Raw genomic sequence first — 17,858 nt, 5'->3', positions numbered from 1 at the left:
CCGAGTCCTTCACCCCACGCAGTTTGCGAATTAGCGTTTGATGTTCTACGCAGTCAAAAGCTTTTGAGAGATCACAGAAGACCCCTAGTGCATTTTGAGAATTCTCCCAAGCCTCGAAGATATGTTTAAGTAGTGCAACCCCGGCATTGGTAGTGGAACGACCCTTGGTAAAACCATATTGTTCACTATGAAATAGTTTATTAGAGCCAAAGTGAATCATAAGTTGCTCCTGTATGATTTTTTCAAAAATCTTGCTTAGAGCGGGCAAGATAGAAATGGGTCTATAATTACCAGGGTCGGTTTTGCTACCAGACTTAAATAATGGCATTAGTCTACTATGTTTCATGAGGTCGGGGAAGATGCCCTTCTCTATGCAATTATTGAATATTATCGCTAACTGTGGGGAAATTATATCAATAATGTGTTTGACTATCTTGACAGAGATGCCCCAGATATCAGTTGTACTCTTTACATTTAAAAGATTAAGTGTTCTATTTTTAAGTTGTATGATTTAAGCTTTTCTTTCCCCAACAACTATTATCGTAGTCGAAGGCATGCATTGTTTGCTGTTCCTCCATGTCGCACGGTTTCAAGATCGGAATCACTTATACCACGTACATTAAGTGCTCTCAATCGTTTCCTGGACCAAAACCCAAAATGTGACGTATTTGCAGAGGGGTTACTAGCAGAATGTTTGGGTTACTGTGAAAATAATCGCATCTGATTATGTACTTTTCCTAAATTAAGTTAAGTTAAATCTATATATATAAAAGAAAGTCGTGTTAGTTACTCCACTTATAACTCAAGAACGGCTGAACCGATTTAGCTGAAAATTGTCAGGGAGGTAGTTTAGAGCCAGGAGAAGGACATAGGATACTTTTTATCCCGTTCGAAATAAAAAAAGTCTGCTTATTTATTGCCATTAAATTGCGAACAAAGTTCGCCGGGTCAGCTAGTTGTTTATAAGTACTTAAATGTTATTCTGACGAATGAATAGTGTAATTGGTACTACCGTTCTATTCATGAATAAATAAATAAATAAATCATTGTTCCCCAGGTGATCGCTCACGAGCTAGCCCACCAGTGGTTCGGCAACCTGGTGACCATGAAGTGGTGGTCCGACCTGTGGCTCAACGAAGGGTTCGCCACCTTCATGGCGTCGGTCGGCGTGGCAGCGGTAGAACCAACATGGCGCGCCGACCAGGGATATGCGGTGGAGAATCTTATTTCGGTGCTGGGACTGGACGCTTTGGAGTCTTCGCACCCTGTGAGTTTGGGTCTTGTTAGATTGAATCATTGTTTTTAATAGTAGTGTCACACCTACACAGTTCGGTTACTAGTTTAAGCACGTAAGGAGGCACACGTAAAGAATGCAAAATGAGATGCATTGCTACAAGGTTTAAAAACCGGTTTCTATTATGCTTAGGCACTGTGGTATCTTTTGTTATTGTAATCAGGGGGCTTAGCGTGAGTTTACATCAACGTGTTCGTTCCCGACATGTATGACGGGTTGTACAGCGTCCCTAGGGGATACTTTCAAGAACTAAAATCTTCATAGATTTTTTACGCACTCCATATCCAATACGTTTGATGCAAACTCATATTACGCCCCCAGAGCGAATTTGCAACAAACAGATCTAGAATGGAAATCATTGAAGGAGGTTTATATTGTTCAGTGGACTTTCATAGTTGAAATGGTGATAATAATATAGGCTAATATGCTATATATCCACTTTGTTGCAATATCTGAAATCATCTAAGGTTTACGTAATAAATTTCTTCCGACACTTCTTTTCAGCACTAGTCGATATGTCTCGAAGTGGTGTAAGGGCAAGCTATATTTGTGACGTGTATAGGCGCCTACATAACATACTAATATAGACTGTAAATTAGGTGTCGGTCCCGATCGACGACCCGAAGCGTATCAATGAGATCTTCGACGAGATCTCGTACCGCAAGGGATCCACCCTCATCCGGATGATGACCATGTTCCTGGGAGAGGAGGTGTTCCGGAAGGCGCTGCACAAGTAAGTTCCCGAAGGATTGACTGAAAATAAATAACGAATTGATTTCTTCACAGGAGGTAATTGCTGGCTTTATAAAGTGCACTTTTGTACGACCCAACATAACTTTTAGAACATTAACCATACCACACTCACTGCCCTTGAAAAAAAACTGAGTTTCTTGCACTTTTTTTAGCACAGTTTTTTTTAAACCTATTTTCTGGGCTGATCGTTTTCTAGCTATAATTGGCACTTTTTTTATCAGTGTGCTATAAAACGTAGGTACCTATTTGATACTCAAACAAATCGATAAGAAATAATAATAATGAAAAAAGTTCAATCATAAATGTGATTGAGTTTCTTAAGCCACTTCTTTTCAGCACCAGCCCATATGTTGTCCCGAAGTGGTGGTAGGGCAAGCTATATTCAGGACTAGTATAAGCGCCCTGGAAAAGGCCTAATTAAGTACTGTATAAAAGCTTTGATTTTGATAATTTTGTTCCCCACAGATACCTCGTAAAGTACTCCTACCAGAACGCCGCCCAAGACGCCCTCTGGGAAGAACTGACGGCAGCCAGCCGTCAGTACGGAACCCTGGCACGTGACGTCACCGTTAAAGAAGTTATGGACACGTGGACCAAGCAGACTGGGTATCCTGTGCTGATGGTAACCAGGGATTACAGTGATAACACGTTGGCTGTTACACAGGTAAGTTTTGTTCGTTCGTTTCAACCAAATGACGTCCACTGCTGGACAAAGGTCTTCCCCAGGCGTTGATGCGTTATTTATATCTGTATAGGTTGTTATTCTCTAGTCTCGCCAAAACTTCGGAACGGCTGCACTGGGCCGATTTAGTTTTGAAATATTTGTCATATTCTAGGGAAGGTTTAAACGGTGAAAAAATAAGACAAAAATAGGTGGATTATGAAGTTCACTTGCTCATCTACCTACTGACCAAGACCCACCTCCCCAGAAACGCTACCTCAACATGGGTTCTCGTGGCAGCACCGACTCGTCATGGTGGGTGCCTCTCAAGGTGCTCTGCCAGTCGGAGGCATCCTCTCCCACGGGCGACCTGCAGTGGCTGGCCGATGATGAGGGAGTGAGCACGCAGCATCGGTTCGAACACGGCGCCGGGGCGGAAGAATGGGTGCTGTTCAACTATGATATGATTGGTAAGTCGATCAGTGGCGTAACTAGTGGCTTGCCAAAATGCCACGCGAGTCCCTTAAATATAGGTAACCCTAGATACGCCAAGGGCCCCACGCACAGAATAGGCTAGTTTCCTAAAAAAATTTTTTTAGTTCGTCATGTTTAATATCAAAAAATATTGGACACATATTTTTATTTGTCAATCTAACAAATAATTACATAGTTATGGTGCGTTGAAGTTCCGCACGACGTCACAACGTGCGGCACTTTTATGCAAGCATTGACGTCATGGGCCTCTTCTTATGAATGAATTATTTAAATTTTCATTAGTTTGAAAAAGTGAAAAATACGTGTAGAGTATTTTTTGATAAGTTAACTGACGGACTAATTAAACTCTTGCTGTTTGACCCAGGAAACATCCCTATTTGCCACGGGTCTCGGATGGTATAGTTAAATACGCCATTGGTGTCAATACATTCTTGTTTCAGCTGAATGACGTCCATTGCTGGACAAATACCTCCCCCAAGGATTTCCACAACGAACGGTCTTGCGCTGCCCGCATCCAGGCATTAAGGCAAATATTAAGCTGTTATAATAATTTAAAAATATCCCTAGAATTTTTTTCCAGATACCACAGCTTAGGGCCTCCATGCCTATTAATGCATGGAAATGCACACCTGTACACTGCAAATACAAATTTTCGATACAGAACCACCATAATTTTAGCAGAGGCCCTTATTTAGACAATTTGATAAACAAGAAAAGATCTTCGTATATACCAGAGAAGCAAGAGGTTTTTGGACTGAATCTTATCTCAATATTTCAGTCACGGGACGTCCACTGAAAGTTGTGCTTTCCCCAATGATTTCCAGATGCCAGTTGGAAGCGTTTAAGCGCTTTCCTGCAACCTTTATAGCCTTAGAAACCTTATAGACCGTCTTGACCTTATATTTCTGTGAGATGACGTCTTACAAATTACTGGCGGTCGTACGATTACTTGAATATCTTTCTGAATCCGGTCCGATCCGGGAAGTACTATCGGCCACAGTTCCAGCTACCCATTTTCGTATTTTCTCTCGCTCTCATCAAATTTTGATTCTTTGCGATACGCGATAGAACGAGACGACGTGACCGGAAATGGGAAGCTGGAACTGTGGCCGATAGTACAAGCATCACAAATAACAATCCTACACTTATTAATTCACAAAACTTTGTCCCACAGCGCCGTACCGCGTGAATTACGACAAGCGCAACTGGCAACTCCTAGTCGGTGCGTTGACTGGTGGAGATCACCATAAACTACCAGTGCTGGGCCGCGTGCAACTGCTGTCTGATGCCTTCGCGCTGGCCTGGAATAACCAGCTCGACTACAACACTGCTTTACAGTGAGTACCACACAGAACTTCAAAACTATTCTCACCTCTCGTTCCTACCGCTGGAACTTCTGTGTAGCCAGGATCTGCAACTGATCGCCAATAAAATCACTGTCCAGTTGGAATAGGATGCGCGCCGTGACATACTCTTATCGACGTCAAAATCGATAAAATGGTGCGATAACCGCTTATCGCGGCGCACATCCTAGGCCTATTGGAGGAAGATAAACTGTCACCGGCTACCACACGACTGCCCTAGAAACTGCCTGGCATCTAGCAGCTCCCAGGAGTCGTGAACTCTATACACCATCATAATTTGAATCTTTTACATAATACTTGTAATTTCGAAAGAGGTGACATAAGGACAAATATTATGCTAGTATCAAGCTTTCCCAACTCGACTGGCCAGTGTGGGGAGCGTAGGTTAAATCTTCCATTTGCCTCTGGTTAAGTAATTAGAGAGGATCTTGATTTGCGCTCGCCACACTTGCTAAACGGGTTGCAGACCTGATGTTTGCATAATTTTTAGGGTTCCATACCTCAAAAGGAAAAAACGGAACCCTTATAGGATCACTTTGTTGTCCGTCTGTCCGTCCGTCCGTCCGTCTGTCAAGACCATTTTTCTCAGGAACGCGTGGAGGTATGAAGCTGAAATTTATATCAATTACTCAGGTCTACTGTCCCTTGAAGCTGTGAAAAAATCAAACTTCTAAGCCAACGCAATCAAAAGATACAGCCGTTTATGCCGCAAATTTTCGACACTTGCAAGGGAATCAAAACCACAGGGTGCTTCCCGTGAACTCAGAATCTTGAAATTTGGTACGAAGCAACGTCCTATAGCATAGATAAAGGAAAAATTACGAACACCATAAATTTTTAGTTACATTACAAAATACATATTTTTTAATAAATATAAACTTAAGAATTTCATTTTGCAATAAAAATACCATAGTTATGACTCGATTGTCGTAATGAACGAACTTTGTAAACCTTGCAGGTTTGTACGGAACCCTCGGTGCGCGAGTCCGACTCGCACTTGGCCGGTTTTTTTTTATGGCAAGCTCTCGTAGGTTCTATCTACCCTTCCGGGACCACACTATCGGCCAACTGAAAGTCTGTGGTCTGCGCCTAAGCTTAATTTAAGTTTTCGTTGTGTAATTGAAAATATCTTCTGCCCCAGACTAGCGAGCTACCTCAAGCACGAGACCGAGTACTTACCTCTGTCCAACGGTCTAAACGTGTTAGCCAAGCTCGAGTCGGTGCTCCGCCGGTCGCCGGACTACGGCGCCTTCCAGAAGTTCGTCCGGCGGCTTATTACTGACACCTACCGTCAGTCCGGCGGGCTGGCCGCCAAGCAGATCATTAATGGGGACGACCTTAACAGTGTGAAGATGCAGGTAAGATACCCAGGTTATTGTTAGACTAGGCGCAGACCACTGATTTTTAGTTGGCCGATAGTTGTGCCCGATTTTAATTTGTATGAAGAATCGGCCAAATCGAATCGGCGTAGTGTCCGCACTCCCATACATGCCCATACTGATCAACTGCCCGACTAAGTAAACTATCGGCCGACGAAAAATCGATGGTCTGCGCCTAGGCTTAGATGAGCACATTTTTTTATCAGCACATTATTCCATGTGGTGCTGAATGCATTTTTCTGTGATACATCATGTCTGTACATTTGTATAGTCCCAAATTCTATAACTTTGCAATTACCTTTTTTACAGTCTCCTTGAATCTTTAATCTACTGGGGCTTTGCATCTAACTAGCTGTTAGATGCAAAGCCCCAGTAGATTAAAGATTAACCTGTCCCCCATATTACAAAAAGTTAGACTCAGTTTGAACCCTTGTTTGAATTGACATTTAGAATGGATAGGTCATTTTAAACCAGACTTCGTCCCAGGTTTAACTTTTTTGTAATAAGACCTTTAAGTTCTAATGGAAGTGTGACGAACGAGGCTATCTTTTTAACGCTCATCCGTTGGCGCCATTGTAGTTTGTTTTACTGTAGTTTAATGTCCTGTCACTTGCTATGATGCACTTGCAATGGTTAATACAATGACGCCAACCGTTGAGCGCTAAAGTGATAGGAGGACTATCGCATCTGTACTCATCAGGATGGCGCTATGTTATTCATCGAGTAGGGTCATGTCATTCGCCAGTGGTGCCAACTGTCAAGTTTATAAATGATAGCCCTCAATACCGTTTGTCGGCCGTTTGGTGTAGTGGTTCGAAACGGACTACTATTCCGGAGGTAGCGGGTTCGATTCCCACACAGTACAAACATTTGTGTGCATGAACATATTTGTTTGTATTGGACTGGGTGTTTTCTATGTATAATAAGTATTTATTTACAAAAAAAAAGTCTTTAAGTATGTTTATATCCGTTGTCTAGTACCCATAGTACAAGCTTTGCTTAGTTTGGGACTAGAAGCGCAGTGTAAAATGTCCAAGGATATTTAAAAAAAAAATACCCTGTAGGTGTTAAGTTTCAGCGAAACCAACGCGATCAGCCGGCGTGCAGCGATGGCGATCAAAGCTTTTAAGTCTGATCGCCATCGCTGCACGCGGGCTGATCGCGTTGGTTTGGCTGAATCTCTACTGTAGAGTAAGGTCCTGTCACTGGCAGTAGTGCCAACTGTTGAGTATCTAAACGATTGCCCATATTTGACTAGTTTTAGTTGTGATAGAGGTTTAAAACGCTTGTATTGTTCTCCAGACGACGCTGAGCTCGTGGGCGTGCCGCATGAACGTGCCGGGCTGCCAGGAGAACGCGCTGGAATTATTCCAGGACTGGATGAACTCTCCTCGACCTGATGAGGACAACCCGTGAGTGTTCACCGCAGAAGTTTGAGTCTTTATGACGTACTATACAGGGTGTTAGGTAAATGGGTATATGAGCCGACACTAGCCCATGTTAACATGTACATATAAATGGTATGGTGAAGTCAGAAATTTGATATCATCATTTTAATTTTTTTAAATTTTCATACAAAATAAATTTTATAAAATCTGATTTGTATAAAAATTAAAATAATTAAAATAGAGATAGGTATCAATTTTCTGACTTCACCATACCATTTATATGCCCATGTTAACATGGGCTAGTGTCGGCTCATATACCCATTTACCTAACACTCTGTATATGAGGCTATCAACGCAAAAGTGGTGTAACCCACAGTTTTTTTTAGTATGGTTTTGGTGTAAAATACATTCGTTACAATATAATCTTTCAATGCAATAGTGACGTAAGCCACCTTTAAAAACTGTGGATTACACCACTTTTGCACTGATAGCCTCTATATACGCTTAGATACCTACTAAAATAGGTATGAAAGAGTATACGATTTCCAGGGGGAGTACCTACCTTCCTTTGGAAATGACATCCCTTATTTTATTAATGGTCTAATTCGTAATCCCCCTCACAGTCAGGCTAGGACGCGCCATGATAAAATCTAATCCACGACTTTATACTTTATCGACTATCTAGCAGCCGCCCGCGATTTTGTACGCGTGGACCTCGTTTGATTACTAATGATGTTGATAGATGGCGTTTCACGGCATGAATAATTTACGAACGTCAAAATTTTTGGTCCAGCGCTGTAGATTTTAACCAATGACGATAGATGGCGCTTTCTAGACACGTCTTATTTATTTATTGAAATTTATTTGTCACTTATCGTCATAAATTATAGCCTATATGTTAATTTGAGTTATAAACAATAATACTGTAAAGTTTCATCAAAATCCGTTCAGTAGTTTTGCGTGAAAGAGTAACAAACATCCAGACATCCAAACTTTCGCATTTATAATATTAGTAGGATTGTGCAAAATCGATAAAACGCCTCGATAATCCGATTTTAGACAAGTGTACAGGCTTATCAATTACTAATTAATCTATATTTTATTTTTATTTTATTTTATAAAACACATGACAAATTACAATTTTCAAAAAAAATATTTTAACAAAATTGTTTTGCTTAGATCTAGATTGTAATTCAGAAATATGTGTTATTAGAAAAGCAAGGTGGGTAGGTCAGTACAGTTCAAACGTCACCGCAGCCATGCACGTAACGAACGGACGCGAGCAAACAAATAAGTAGGTAGGTAAATCAGGCGAGACTCAGACATTATGGATATGTTACTGTAAAAGCTCGAATTGCAGTAAATCCTAAGATATTCCAGTAAAACCTAAGATCTACCAATTTCTAATGGTAAATGTCCCAAAAGGTTTGCGATTCGAACTCTTACCACCATTTCGTTAGTAAATCTTAGGATTTACATTAATGGCACGGTAAATGTTGAAAAACAAAACATGTCATAACATGCTCAGCGCATCTCATCATCATCATCATCATCAGAAATTACTTCAATTGGAAAAAATCGATTCTATCTTAATATTGAAGTTTACATCTTTGTATTTCTAGTCGCTCACTTAGTAATGTAGTCGCACGGACAGAATTTTAATATCTAAAATGGATTAAACATAACCCACTTTTTGTAAGCTCGTTCTGCATTTGATTATATTAATCAATATTCGTCGTTAGTTAAGTTAATTTTTCGCTTACTCAAATTCATACCGCTTAAGTTATTAAAACAGTAAGTATGCCATCATCAGTCGCTAAGTTATTTTTTAGTCGATCGTTTTATAATTCTCCATTAAGAATTAAGTACTCATTGTTTTATTCCTAAAACCAACATCAACCAGCTGACAGAGGTAAAACCTAGCATATACTGAATTCGAATGGTAAAAGCTCGAAAAAGTCGTCGTATTTTCAGAAATACTTACATTTAAAATAACTACATTTAAATCTTAAGATTAACCGTAGTTCGAGCTTTTACAGTAACAGATACACATAATAACTGAGCATTGCGTATTCTTTCTTTTCCCGCAGTATTCCGCTGGACCTCCGTCGCACAGTGTACTGCGAGGCGATGGCTCGCGGCGGCGTGCGCGAATGGCGCTTCGCCCTCGCGCGGGTGCAGCGCTCCAACGTGGCCGCTGCCAGAGACGTACTGCTGCGAGGCCTGGCCTGCACCAGGGAGATTTGGATACTGGCGCAGTGAGTGGACACTTCTACAGTGTGGTTAATATCCCCAAAAACGTGCCCGTCAAAACTGATTTTTTTGTAAAATTCATAAAATTTTTGACAAACAGTAAAATTCATAATTTTTTTGACAAACAGTAAAATTCATGAATTTTTTTACTGAATATTTTTTTTTTAGTTTTTGGTCATTATTTTTCATTTTTATGTTCTTTTAATGACACATATTATTGGTTAACAAATGCATTTTTTTTTTATTTGTAAGACGGGCACATTGTCATAAGAAATACAAACAATATTTATGTAGTGATATAAAAAATTTACCCATTGACATCACAACATCGCCTTAAATTATCGCTAGCCATATCCCAAACACGCTGTACCTATAGATATCTTGTTTATTATTAATCTGAATCAAAATATACACAGAAGAAACTGTGGGAAAAATAGAAAACTAAACAATATAATTTGATGTTTACCATCATCAGCTGACACTGCAGGAACACGACGCTACGTAATTTACAAGATGCAAAAGGTCTTCTTTTTAAGCCTACACTTGTCATGTTGGCCAGACGAATTGGAGAGGCCTGGTATTAGCACAGAATAATAATAAGTACTACGTACAGAAGTTTTACTTCGCGAAGGTATTTAAAATAATGTATGCTTGCTTAATGTCATTAACAATATGGTGTAATTTAGCCTGTCTCAAGAGTCAAGCACCATTTTGTTGACAAACGTCAGTGATCGGCACTGCGCCGAAGCTATAGGGCTGACTTCGGTAAAATGATGTGACGTGAGGTGCCAAACTGCGGAAAATGGCGGAGGAAATACCTACATGATTTAGCATGAATTATCATGAATAATATTAACTACTTATTTACCTCTCAGTGTCTTGAGGCAATTTAAAAAAGTACATTCTGTGTTTTTATTATTATTTAGGCAGTTAAATACTGCACAGTATTTAGTACACCATTTTCTTTATTTTCTTCCATCATACACAAGAATACGCGTGCGTGAGTCAATGTTCGCTCGTATGTGAGGCCTTGTCGAATAGTATCCTGTAGGTGGGCCATCGTGCGTGTTTTGTTTTCGATGTAAACTCGCCACCATGCGTAAGAATTCTAAATAACTTGAGAACCGGAACACGAACAAATTTTGCTATTCGTGGACAAATTACTTCGCAACAAGAGCTATCTATCCATGTATTTGGTTCCGGGATAGAACGACTTTCAAAAAAAATTTTTGCCAGGGTAATGTTTGAAACGTTACCCAGCAAAATCTGTGTTTTCCTAATAACTTTAAAACTATAATTTGAACGAATTTTGCTATTAGTGGACAAATTTCTGCTCACGATGGACTAATTATCTGCTATACTCTCGACTCTCTAAAGCACAACATTTATAAAAATTTTGCTGCGGTAATGCACTCCAGGTAACCGTGTGTGATGCTCATTGCTCATAGTGATTTTTGTACAACTGGTACAAAAGATATCCACGCAAGCCGTTCCACATAATTCATAGAAATCTCAGTGGTGTCTTTTATTAATAGACTTATTTGAAGTCCATCAAAACTACCTTCTTTTGTTTTTCAGTACTTCAACCAGGAAAATTCTGTGAAATTAACAGCAAAAATTGGCTATTTTTGCCATATCATAGGCACTCCAAGCTTCAAAAACTTACGTGTGCCTTTCTCCTATCGTCGCAGATATTCAATGCATATTTTACATACAATATGAAGCACCTACACTTAATTTTTGTGCCGAATTTCAATACCAAAGTGAGCAAAATACAAACGATTTACCGTGTTTTTTATGGTTTGACGCTGATCTTTCAGTAGTATTCACCACAAACTTATCAAAATGAATCAGGATCGTTCCAGATGTTGTGTTAACACAACATCTGGACTTACTAGCCATATTAAAATAGTATCATAAAGTTTATCGATATTAATGTAATAATGACTATTTGCGAACAAGGCGGGAAAAAGATTAAAATGAGGGTAGTCGACAAACTAGAGCTGATGAGTTGAAATGAAGTATGTGAATATATTGTCCATTACCCACTTTATCGACTGTATAAACAAAAAGAGCTGCACCAGAAAATATTTTTTTTTTGTAGGCCTGTGTTATGGAAAGAAAACACCCAGACCGATACAAACAAATATGTATGCAATTTTAGTATGATATTTTCATTTATCAATAAACAAAAAGACTGAACAAAATTGAAGCCTGTACTGATTAATGTAATTAACTACATGCAAAGCTTTGTGAATTGCAACAACTATAATTTATTATCTAAGCTCTAAATAATCGCTACTACGAGTAACTGATCATAAAATGTTTTTCCAATCGCTCAAGCTCCCGAGGATCTACCGATAGGTCGGGTGACGTAATCTTGAAATTATTTTAGCCGGCGCGGAACTTCCGGAAGGTCGGGTGACGCCACGCCTCTTTGAACCNATTAACAATATGGTGTAATTTAGCCTGTCTCAAGAGTCAAGCACCATTTTGTTGACAAACGTCAGTGATCGGCACTGCGCCGAAGCTATAGGGCTGACTTCGGTAAAATGATGTGACGTGAGGTGCCAAACTGCGGAAAATGGCGGAGGAAATACCTACATGATTTAGCATGAATTATCATGAATAATATTAACTACTTATTTACCTCTCAGTGTCTTGAGGCAATTTAAAAAAGTACATTCTGTGTTTTTATTATTATTTAGGCAGTTAAATACTGCACAGTATTTAGTACACCATTTTCTTTATTTTCTTCCATCATACACAAGAATACGCGTGCGTGAGTCAATGTTCGCTCGTATGTGAGGCCTTGTCGAATAGTATCCTGTAGGTGGGCCATCGTGCGTGTTTTGTTTTCGATGTAAACTCGCGGAGATGAACAGGCCTGGTAGTAGTTAGTAGTGTTTACCTGTGGTCCCGGGTCGACCCATTACCGGGTCCACGGGTAATTTTAATTATCCGTGATCCCATGGCACAAATGATTGTTTCTTGGAATTCTGAAAATGTCGATAGAAAATGAAAACCGTCAGTCACCTGTATTTGTCAGAAGAGTGGAGTGGTCCTGTTCTACTGTATCGAAACCACACAGCTAACATTTATACAATATACCCTACCATCCTAGACCGTTACTTAAATCAAAGAGGGAGAAATAGGCTACTTTCCTAAAAAAAATTTTTTAGTCCGTCATGTTTAATATCAAAAAATATTGGACACAATCATTATATTTTTATTTGTCAATCTAACAAATAATTACATAGTTATAGTGCGTTGAAGTTCCGCACGACGTCACAACGTGCGTCACTTTTATACAAGCATTGACGTCACGGGCCTCTTCTTATGAACTTTGGCGCGCTTTATCACTTTAAATTATCATTAGTTTGAAAAAGTGAAAAATACGTGTAGAGTATTTTTTGATAAGTTAACTGACGGACTAATTAAAACTCTTGCTTTTTGACCCAGGAAACATCCCAATTAATAGCTTGTCATAGATTACTATTAAGTGGTACTGATTCCTCCAGGTACCTCGAGTGGGCGATAACGGAAGGCTCGGAGGTGCGGCGGCAGGACGCGGCGCTGGTCATCACGTCGATCACGCGCTCGTCCGTCGGCTACTACCTCGCCAAGGAGTTCATCTACACGCGCATACAGGACATATACAAGGCGTGAGTATTCCTCAAACAAACACATTATTTCACAATCAAAGTGGGCAGTAGACTAAATAAGTTTGGGAACCACTGCTTTAGCCCCTCGTGGTAAGCTGAATAAAGGCCTATTCAAACCTGAGCGACATTCGCTGCCGCTGTGGGTAGAGATACATGGCAGACGGTAGCGAATACCGCTTAGGTCTGAACAGTATTATTACCGCATACCCACTGGGTTTTCTCTGCCGCAGACGGTAGCGAATACCGCTTAGGTCTGAATAGGCCTTTAGCTTGTGTTACGAGTAGGCTCACCACAATAGTCGAGCGGCGGTGGGATTCGAACACCGTTCGGCTATCGTGGCTACATTCAAGACAAGAAATTACATTTCAGGCACGGTCAAAGACTTGTGTCTAAAGTCCGGTCGCCGAGCAGATAGAAATACGTACAATGACCCCAAGCTTATCTTTATCGGCGGCGCGTAATTTGCTGTCGCGTTCGCACACTCACTGCGGGCGCCCGTCGCACAGTCGCGACAGCAATATAATTACGCGCGAGCGATAAGGATGGGTAGCTTGGGGTCATTGGACAAAATTCTATCTGCTCGGCGACCGGACTTTAGGCAATTTGCACGATGCTCAGGAATAGGTATAGGGGGAATAACTTGGACGTCCTCATCATTAGTCTGCACAAACATGACCCTCTCCAATTTATCAGACTCAAATAAAGTATTTTTGGTCTACCTAAACTCCACATTGGCCAGACGGGATGAAGAGACCTGATGATCCTATATTTCTTCCTTAGGGCTGTTTCAAATTAGACGCTTTGATTAGACCAATGGACGTTTTGAGCCGGACGCTTAATACTTGCTTTCTATTATCATTTCACTGTTTTGTTCCAGTTTCAGCAGCCAGAGCCGCCGGCTGGGGTCCATCATCAAGATCCTTCTAGACCAATTCACCACGCAAAAGGATCTTGACGAAGTATGTACACTCAAACTTTTTTTGTAAGAATTGATATGAAAGACTCGGAAAGGTTCAAATAAAATAATCAAGCCAAGACATGATATCTACAAACATTACAAATAATTAAATAACAAGCTAAACGCTGTGGTACCTAAATTAATGTCTTTGTACTGATCTGATTTTGCTATAAAAACGTAGTCAATGCTGTTGACTGTACGTAAAATATCTGCATTAATTGTCTTAGAAAACACATCTTTTACTTCTTAAATATCGCTATCTACCAATATTTTCACAAAAAATCTAAAGACTTGCTCTAATTTCACACTATTAAAAAAAACTACTCGGGTGAAATAGCCATCTACCGGCATTACATGTAAATTTTTGCATCCAATCGTCTCAATTTTCTTAAAACAAACTAATCACATATCTGATCGTTCCCCAGTTCTTAGCCTGGTACAAGGACAACACGCAATACTTGGAAGAGGCCAAGTTAGCGGTGCAGCAGGCCATCGAGAAAGCCACCGTCAACATCCACTGGCTCAACAAAAACCGCCACGAAGTCGTCGACAAACTCCGCGAGTTCTCCACGTAAGGACCCTGGCTAAAGTTATGTGCTAGTCGATTATATTATGCTGAACTGTAAACATACTAAATATTTACTAAGATAATACAGGATGTCCCAGAATGGGTGAATCAAACTGATAGGGGAGGGAGCTCTATTAATGTACTATCCCTAAAAGATGTGAAAAAAAATAAAGCGCATAAGGAAACAAAAAAAAATTTTTTTGAAAAAGTTAAAATAAATCAGCTTTGCCTAAGTATCTGGCTATAATTGCTGCGTTTGGAGTTTATTTGTACTTTTTTCTTACTAATATTAATTGTACATGATCGGTTCGTTTATCTGTAAACAAACTTTTGAACATAATGACTAGATTTGGAGTTTAGAGCACTTTTTTTTCATATTTTTTAGGGATAGTACATTAGTAGAGCTACCTCCCCTATCAGTTTGATTCACCCATTCTGGGATACCCTGTATAAAGGACAGAGAAGCTATGGTAAGAAAAACTTCTTGCTCCATTTTGAAACATTATTCTGATTGTTACATGCATTATAAAACAATTATTTACCGAAAACTCAAAAAATTGTTTGTTTACAGTTTTGGCAAAAAAACAGTCTGTATTGAGCCATTTTGTAAAAAATTAAAATATTAATAGCAAAGGTACTTAAAGACACCATAGTGTAAGTTTACGAGTATTTGTATTGATTGCAATAACTACTTTTATTGAATGGATTGAAACAGACTGTGCGGTAATAGTAATTTTGCTTTGTATCAGCGATTCGATTGATTACATCATTTACTGAATAAAGGACAGTGGGCAGTTCTCTCTTAGTTTAGTAATGTATCATTGTTAATGTAAGCACTCATGCGTTTAATCATCATGTAAAGTTAAAATGAATTAATATTTTCGGATTGACAGCTGTCAAAAAGGTAATAATTCTATCTAAAGTATTAGTAATCTACATAGAGCGTGAATGCCCTTGTCCTAAAATAGTTACCATCTTATTTATTTATTGTAAGCGTATCAATCATTTTCACAAGTAGCAACACTGATGCAGGCGCTTCAGCTTATCTAGATAATTCGCACTGTACGTTGATTTTACTTAATGTGCTTAGATTTTGAATTTTATCACAGTAATTTCATGCCGTTGTCTATATTATTAGCCCAAGTTTTCAAGTTATTATTTATACCTATCATCAAATTGTTAAACCAAATTATTGTTCACTGTCAAATAATTCAAAAACTTGTGTTAATACATGAAAACTTGAATGTAGTTGCTTCAAGCTTGATTTCCGCCCATTTTTTGTATTTTTTTACATTGGCAACACTGAACATAAGTAAAACATTATTTTTAATTTATTTCGACTATAGTTCGCCCCCGTCTTCGCCTGTCAAACGCTGGGAAGGTCAACCCAACTTTATGTTATCTATTTTTGCTATACATAACATCTCCAGCGTTAGATTAAACCCTATAAAATCTTTATGATGAACAAATAGTCAGATTTTTGTATATTGTGATAAGATTCAAAATCGTGATAACTTATTTATTGTTTGTTAATGTTAATGTAAAATATGATGTGTATAAAGATAAAATTCAACATATTGCAGTGTTTAGGCAAACCCTTTTTTCTGTAAGTGAAAATAATGTACAAAATGATCTGTTGTGATTATTAAATGCAATTTTAAATTCATGTATCCACCATATTTGTATTTTTTAAAAGTATTAACAATACCGTCCATGCAAAGTGATGTATAAAGAATGCCTTTTTGTATGTTTTTTATGAATGAACCTATATAATTTGAGCAAATGTTATTAAATGACTGGAATAAATGTTTTGTGATTGTTTTTATTTATTTTATTTTTTCACTCCCAATAATTAAGGACGCGAAATCTTTTTTGTGTTATTGTGTCAATATTTTCGCCAACACCCACATTATAAGCTGAAAGTGCTTACCACGGTTTACGAATTAACACCAGCAATCAAGCGTACTCACTATTATCACTTTGGTGGACTATTTTTCACAAATAAGTTATTTTTTCTTTTATCTACAGAACTGTGATATAGTTCACTAAGTTGGTAAGTATCTATTAATTTTGTCAATTGCGAGCAAAAGGAGACACCTACACCGCGAAGCATATTGTAATCGAACACAAAACCGTCTTTTCTCTTTTGTTTTTTTATTAAAAAATATTTGTAATTTACTATCCAAAGGGACTCTACTGGCCCAAGATCCCTGGCATACCCGATGGTAAGTCAACACTTCAATTTCTATAGTACAGTCAGCGTCAAATAGTTTGTGAATCGTGACACCCAAAGTAGCCAAAAAGGGCTTATTCCACTATTCCTCGTTGACAATCCCAGTCAACGCTAATTGGAGCTTAAAATGGGGATTTATGAATTAAAAAGTTTATTAATCCCCATTACGTTAAAAATAAAATCCTAATATAGCTCCAATTGACGGGGATTGTCAACGGGGAATAGTGGAATGAGCTCCAAAAAGTTCGCAACACGTCTTGCTTACAAATAAGGTTTTGTTGTCAACCTTTTGGCTACCTTAGGTGTTACGAACTATTTGACCTTAGGTGTTTCCCTGCTAAAACCAGCAGGGTAACTGAGCTACAGTTAACCCTTTAACTTCCAGCGACGCGCCAAGCGAGGAGGGTCCTTTCGTGAGTTACGCGGGAAGCCGAGCAGAAAAGACCTCAGTCGGAGTTCTAGGTTTATGTACACATTTTTTGATTATACACATTTTATGATAGCACCGGACTTTTTATTAAGATTGGACCGCATTTAACTTACTTAGGCCCGGTTTTTTGAAAAATAACTAATTGTTACATTTTGCTACTAATGGTTAAATATTAACAAAATGTAAACTAATAGTTAAAAAATGTACTAAAATTCAAATACTTCAAGCACTGACTCAGTTATACGCGAGAACTGTAATACGACATCACTATACAAAATGTATAAAATATTTCGATGCTTTATGCAGCGCCGCACCACACAAATGCAACCCGACCTTTACAATAAAACATTGTATAAAATGTGACGTCACATGTTATACGAATTGACGCTAAATATGGCGATAAGCCACGCCCACAA

At 38.9% G+C, this 17,858-nt stretch overlaps 1 protein-coding gene across 1 annotated transcript; it reads left to right on the top strand.

Annotated features, from left to right (window-relative positions):
* The first annotated feature begins 1,061 nt into the window (after nucleotides 1-1,061).
* LOC114361327 (aminopeptidase N-like) lies at nucleotides 1,062-14,914 on the top strand. Its single transcript, XM_028316322.1, has 11 exons — nucleotides 1,062-1,267; nucleotides 1,894-2,027; nucleotides 2,513-2,711; nucleotides 2,977-3,178; nucleotides 4,378-4,540; nucleotides 5,709-5,925; nucleotides 7,249-7,358; nucleotides 9,425-9,592; nucleotides 13,109-13,252; nucleotides 14,131-14,212; nucleotides 14,637-14,914. The coding sequence occupies exons 1-11, from the start codon at nucleotides 1,106-1,108 to the stop codon at nucleotides 14,784-14,786; spliced, it is 1,731 nt and encodes a 576-aa protein (XP_028172123.1). The 5' UTR covers nucleotides 1,062-1,105; the 3' UTR covers nucleotides 14,787-14,914.
* The last annotated feature ends 2,944 nt before the right edge of the window (nucleotides 14,915-17,858 follow it).

The sequence above is a fragment of the Ostrinia furnacalis genome, unplaced genomic scaffold, assembly GCF_004193835.3.
Source record: "Ostrinia furnacalis isolate ACB-3 unplaced genomic scaffold, ASM419383v2 OfSCF5576, whole genome shotgun sequence".
Lineage (NCBI taxonomy): Eukaryota > Metazoa > Arthropoda > Insecta > Lepidoptera > Crambidae > Ostrinia > Ostrinia furnacalis.
The sequence above is the reverse complement of the archived record's forward strand: the minus strand, read 5'-3'. Positions and strand labels throughout refer to the sequence as shown.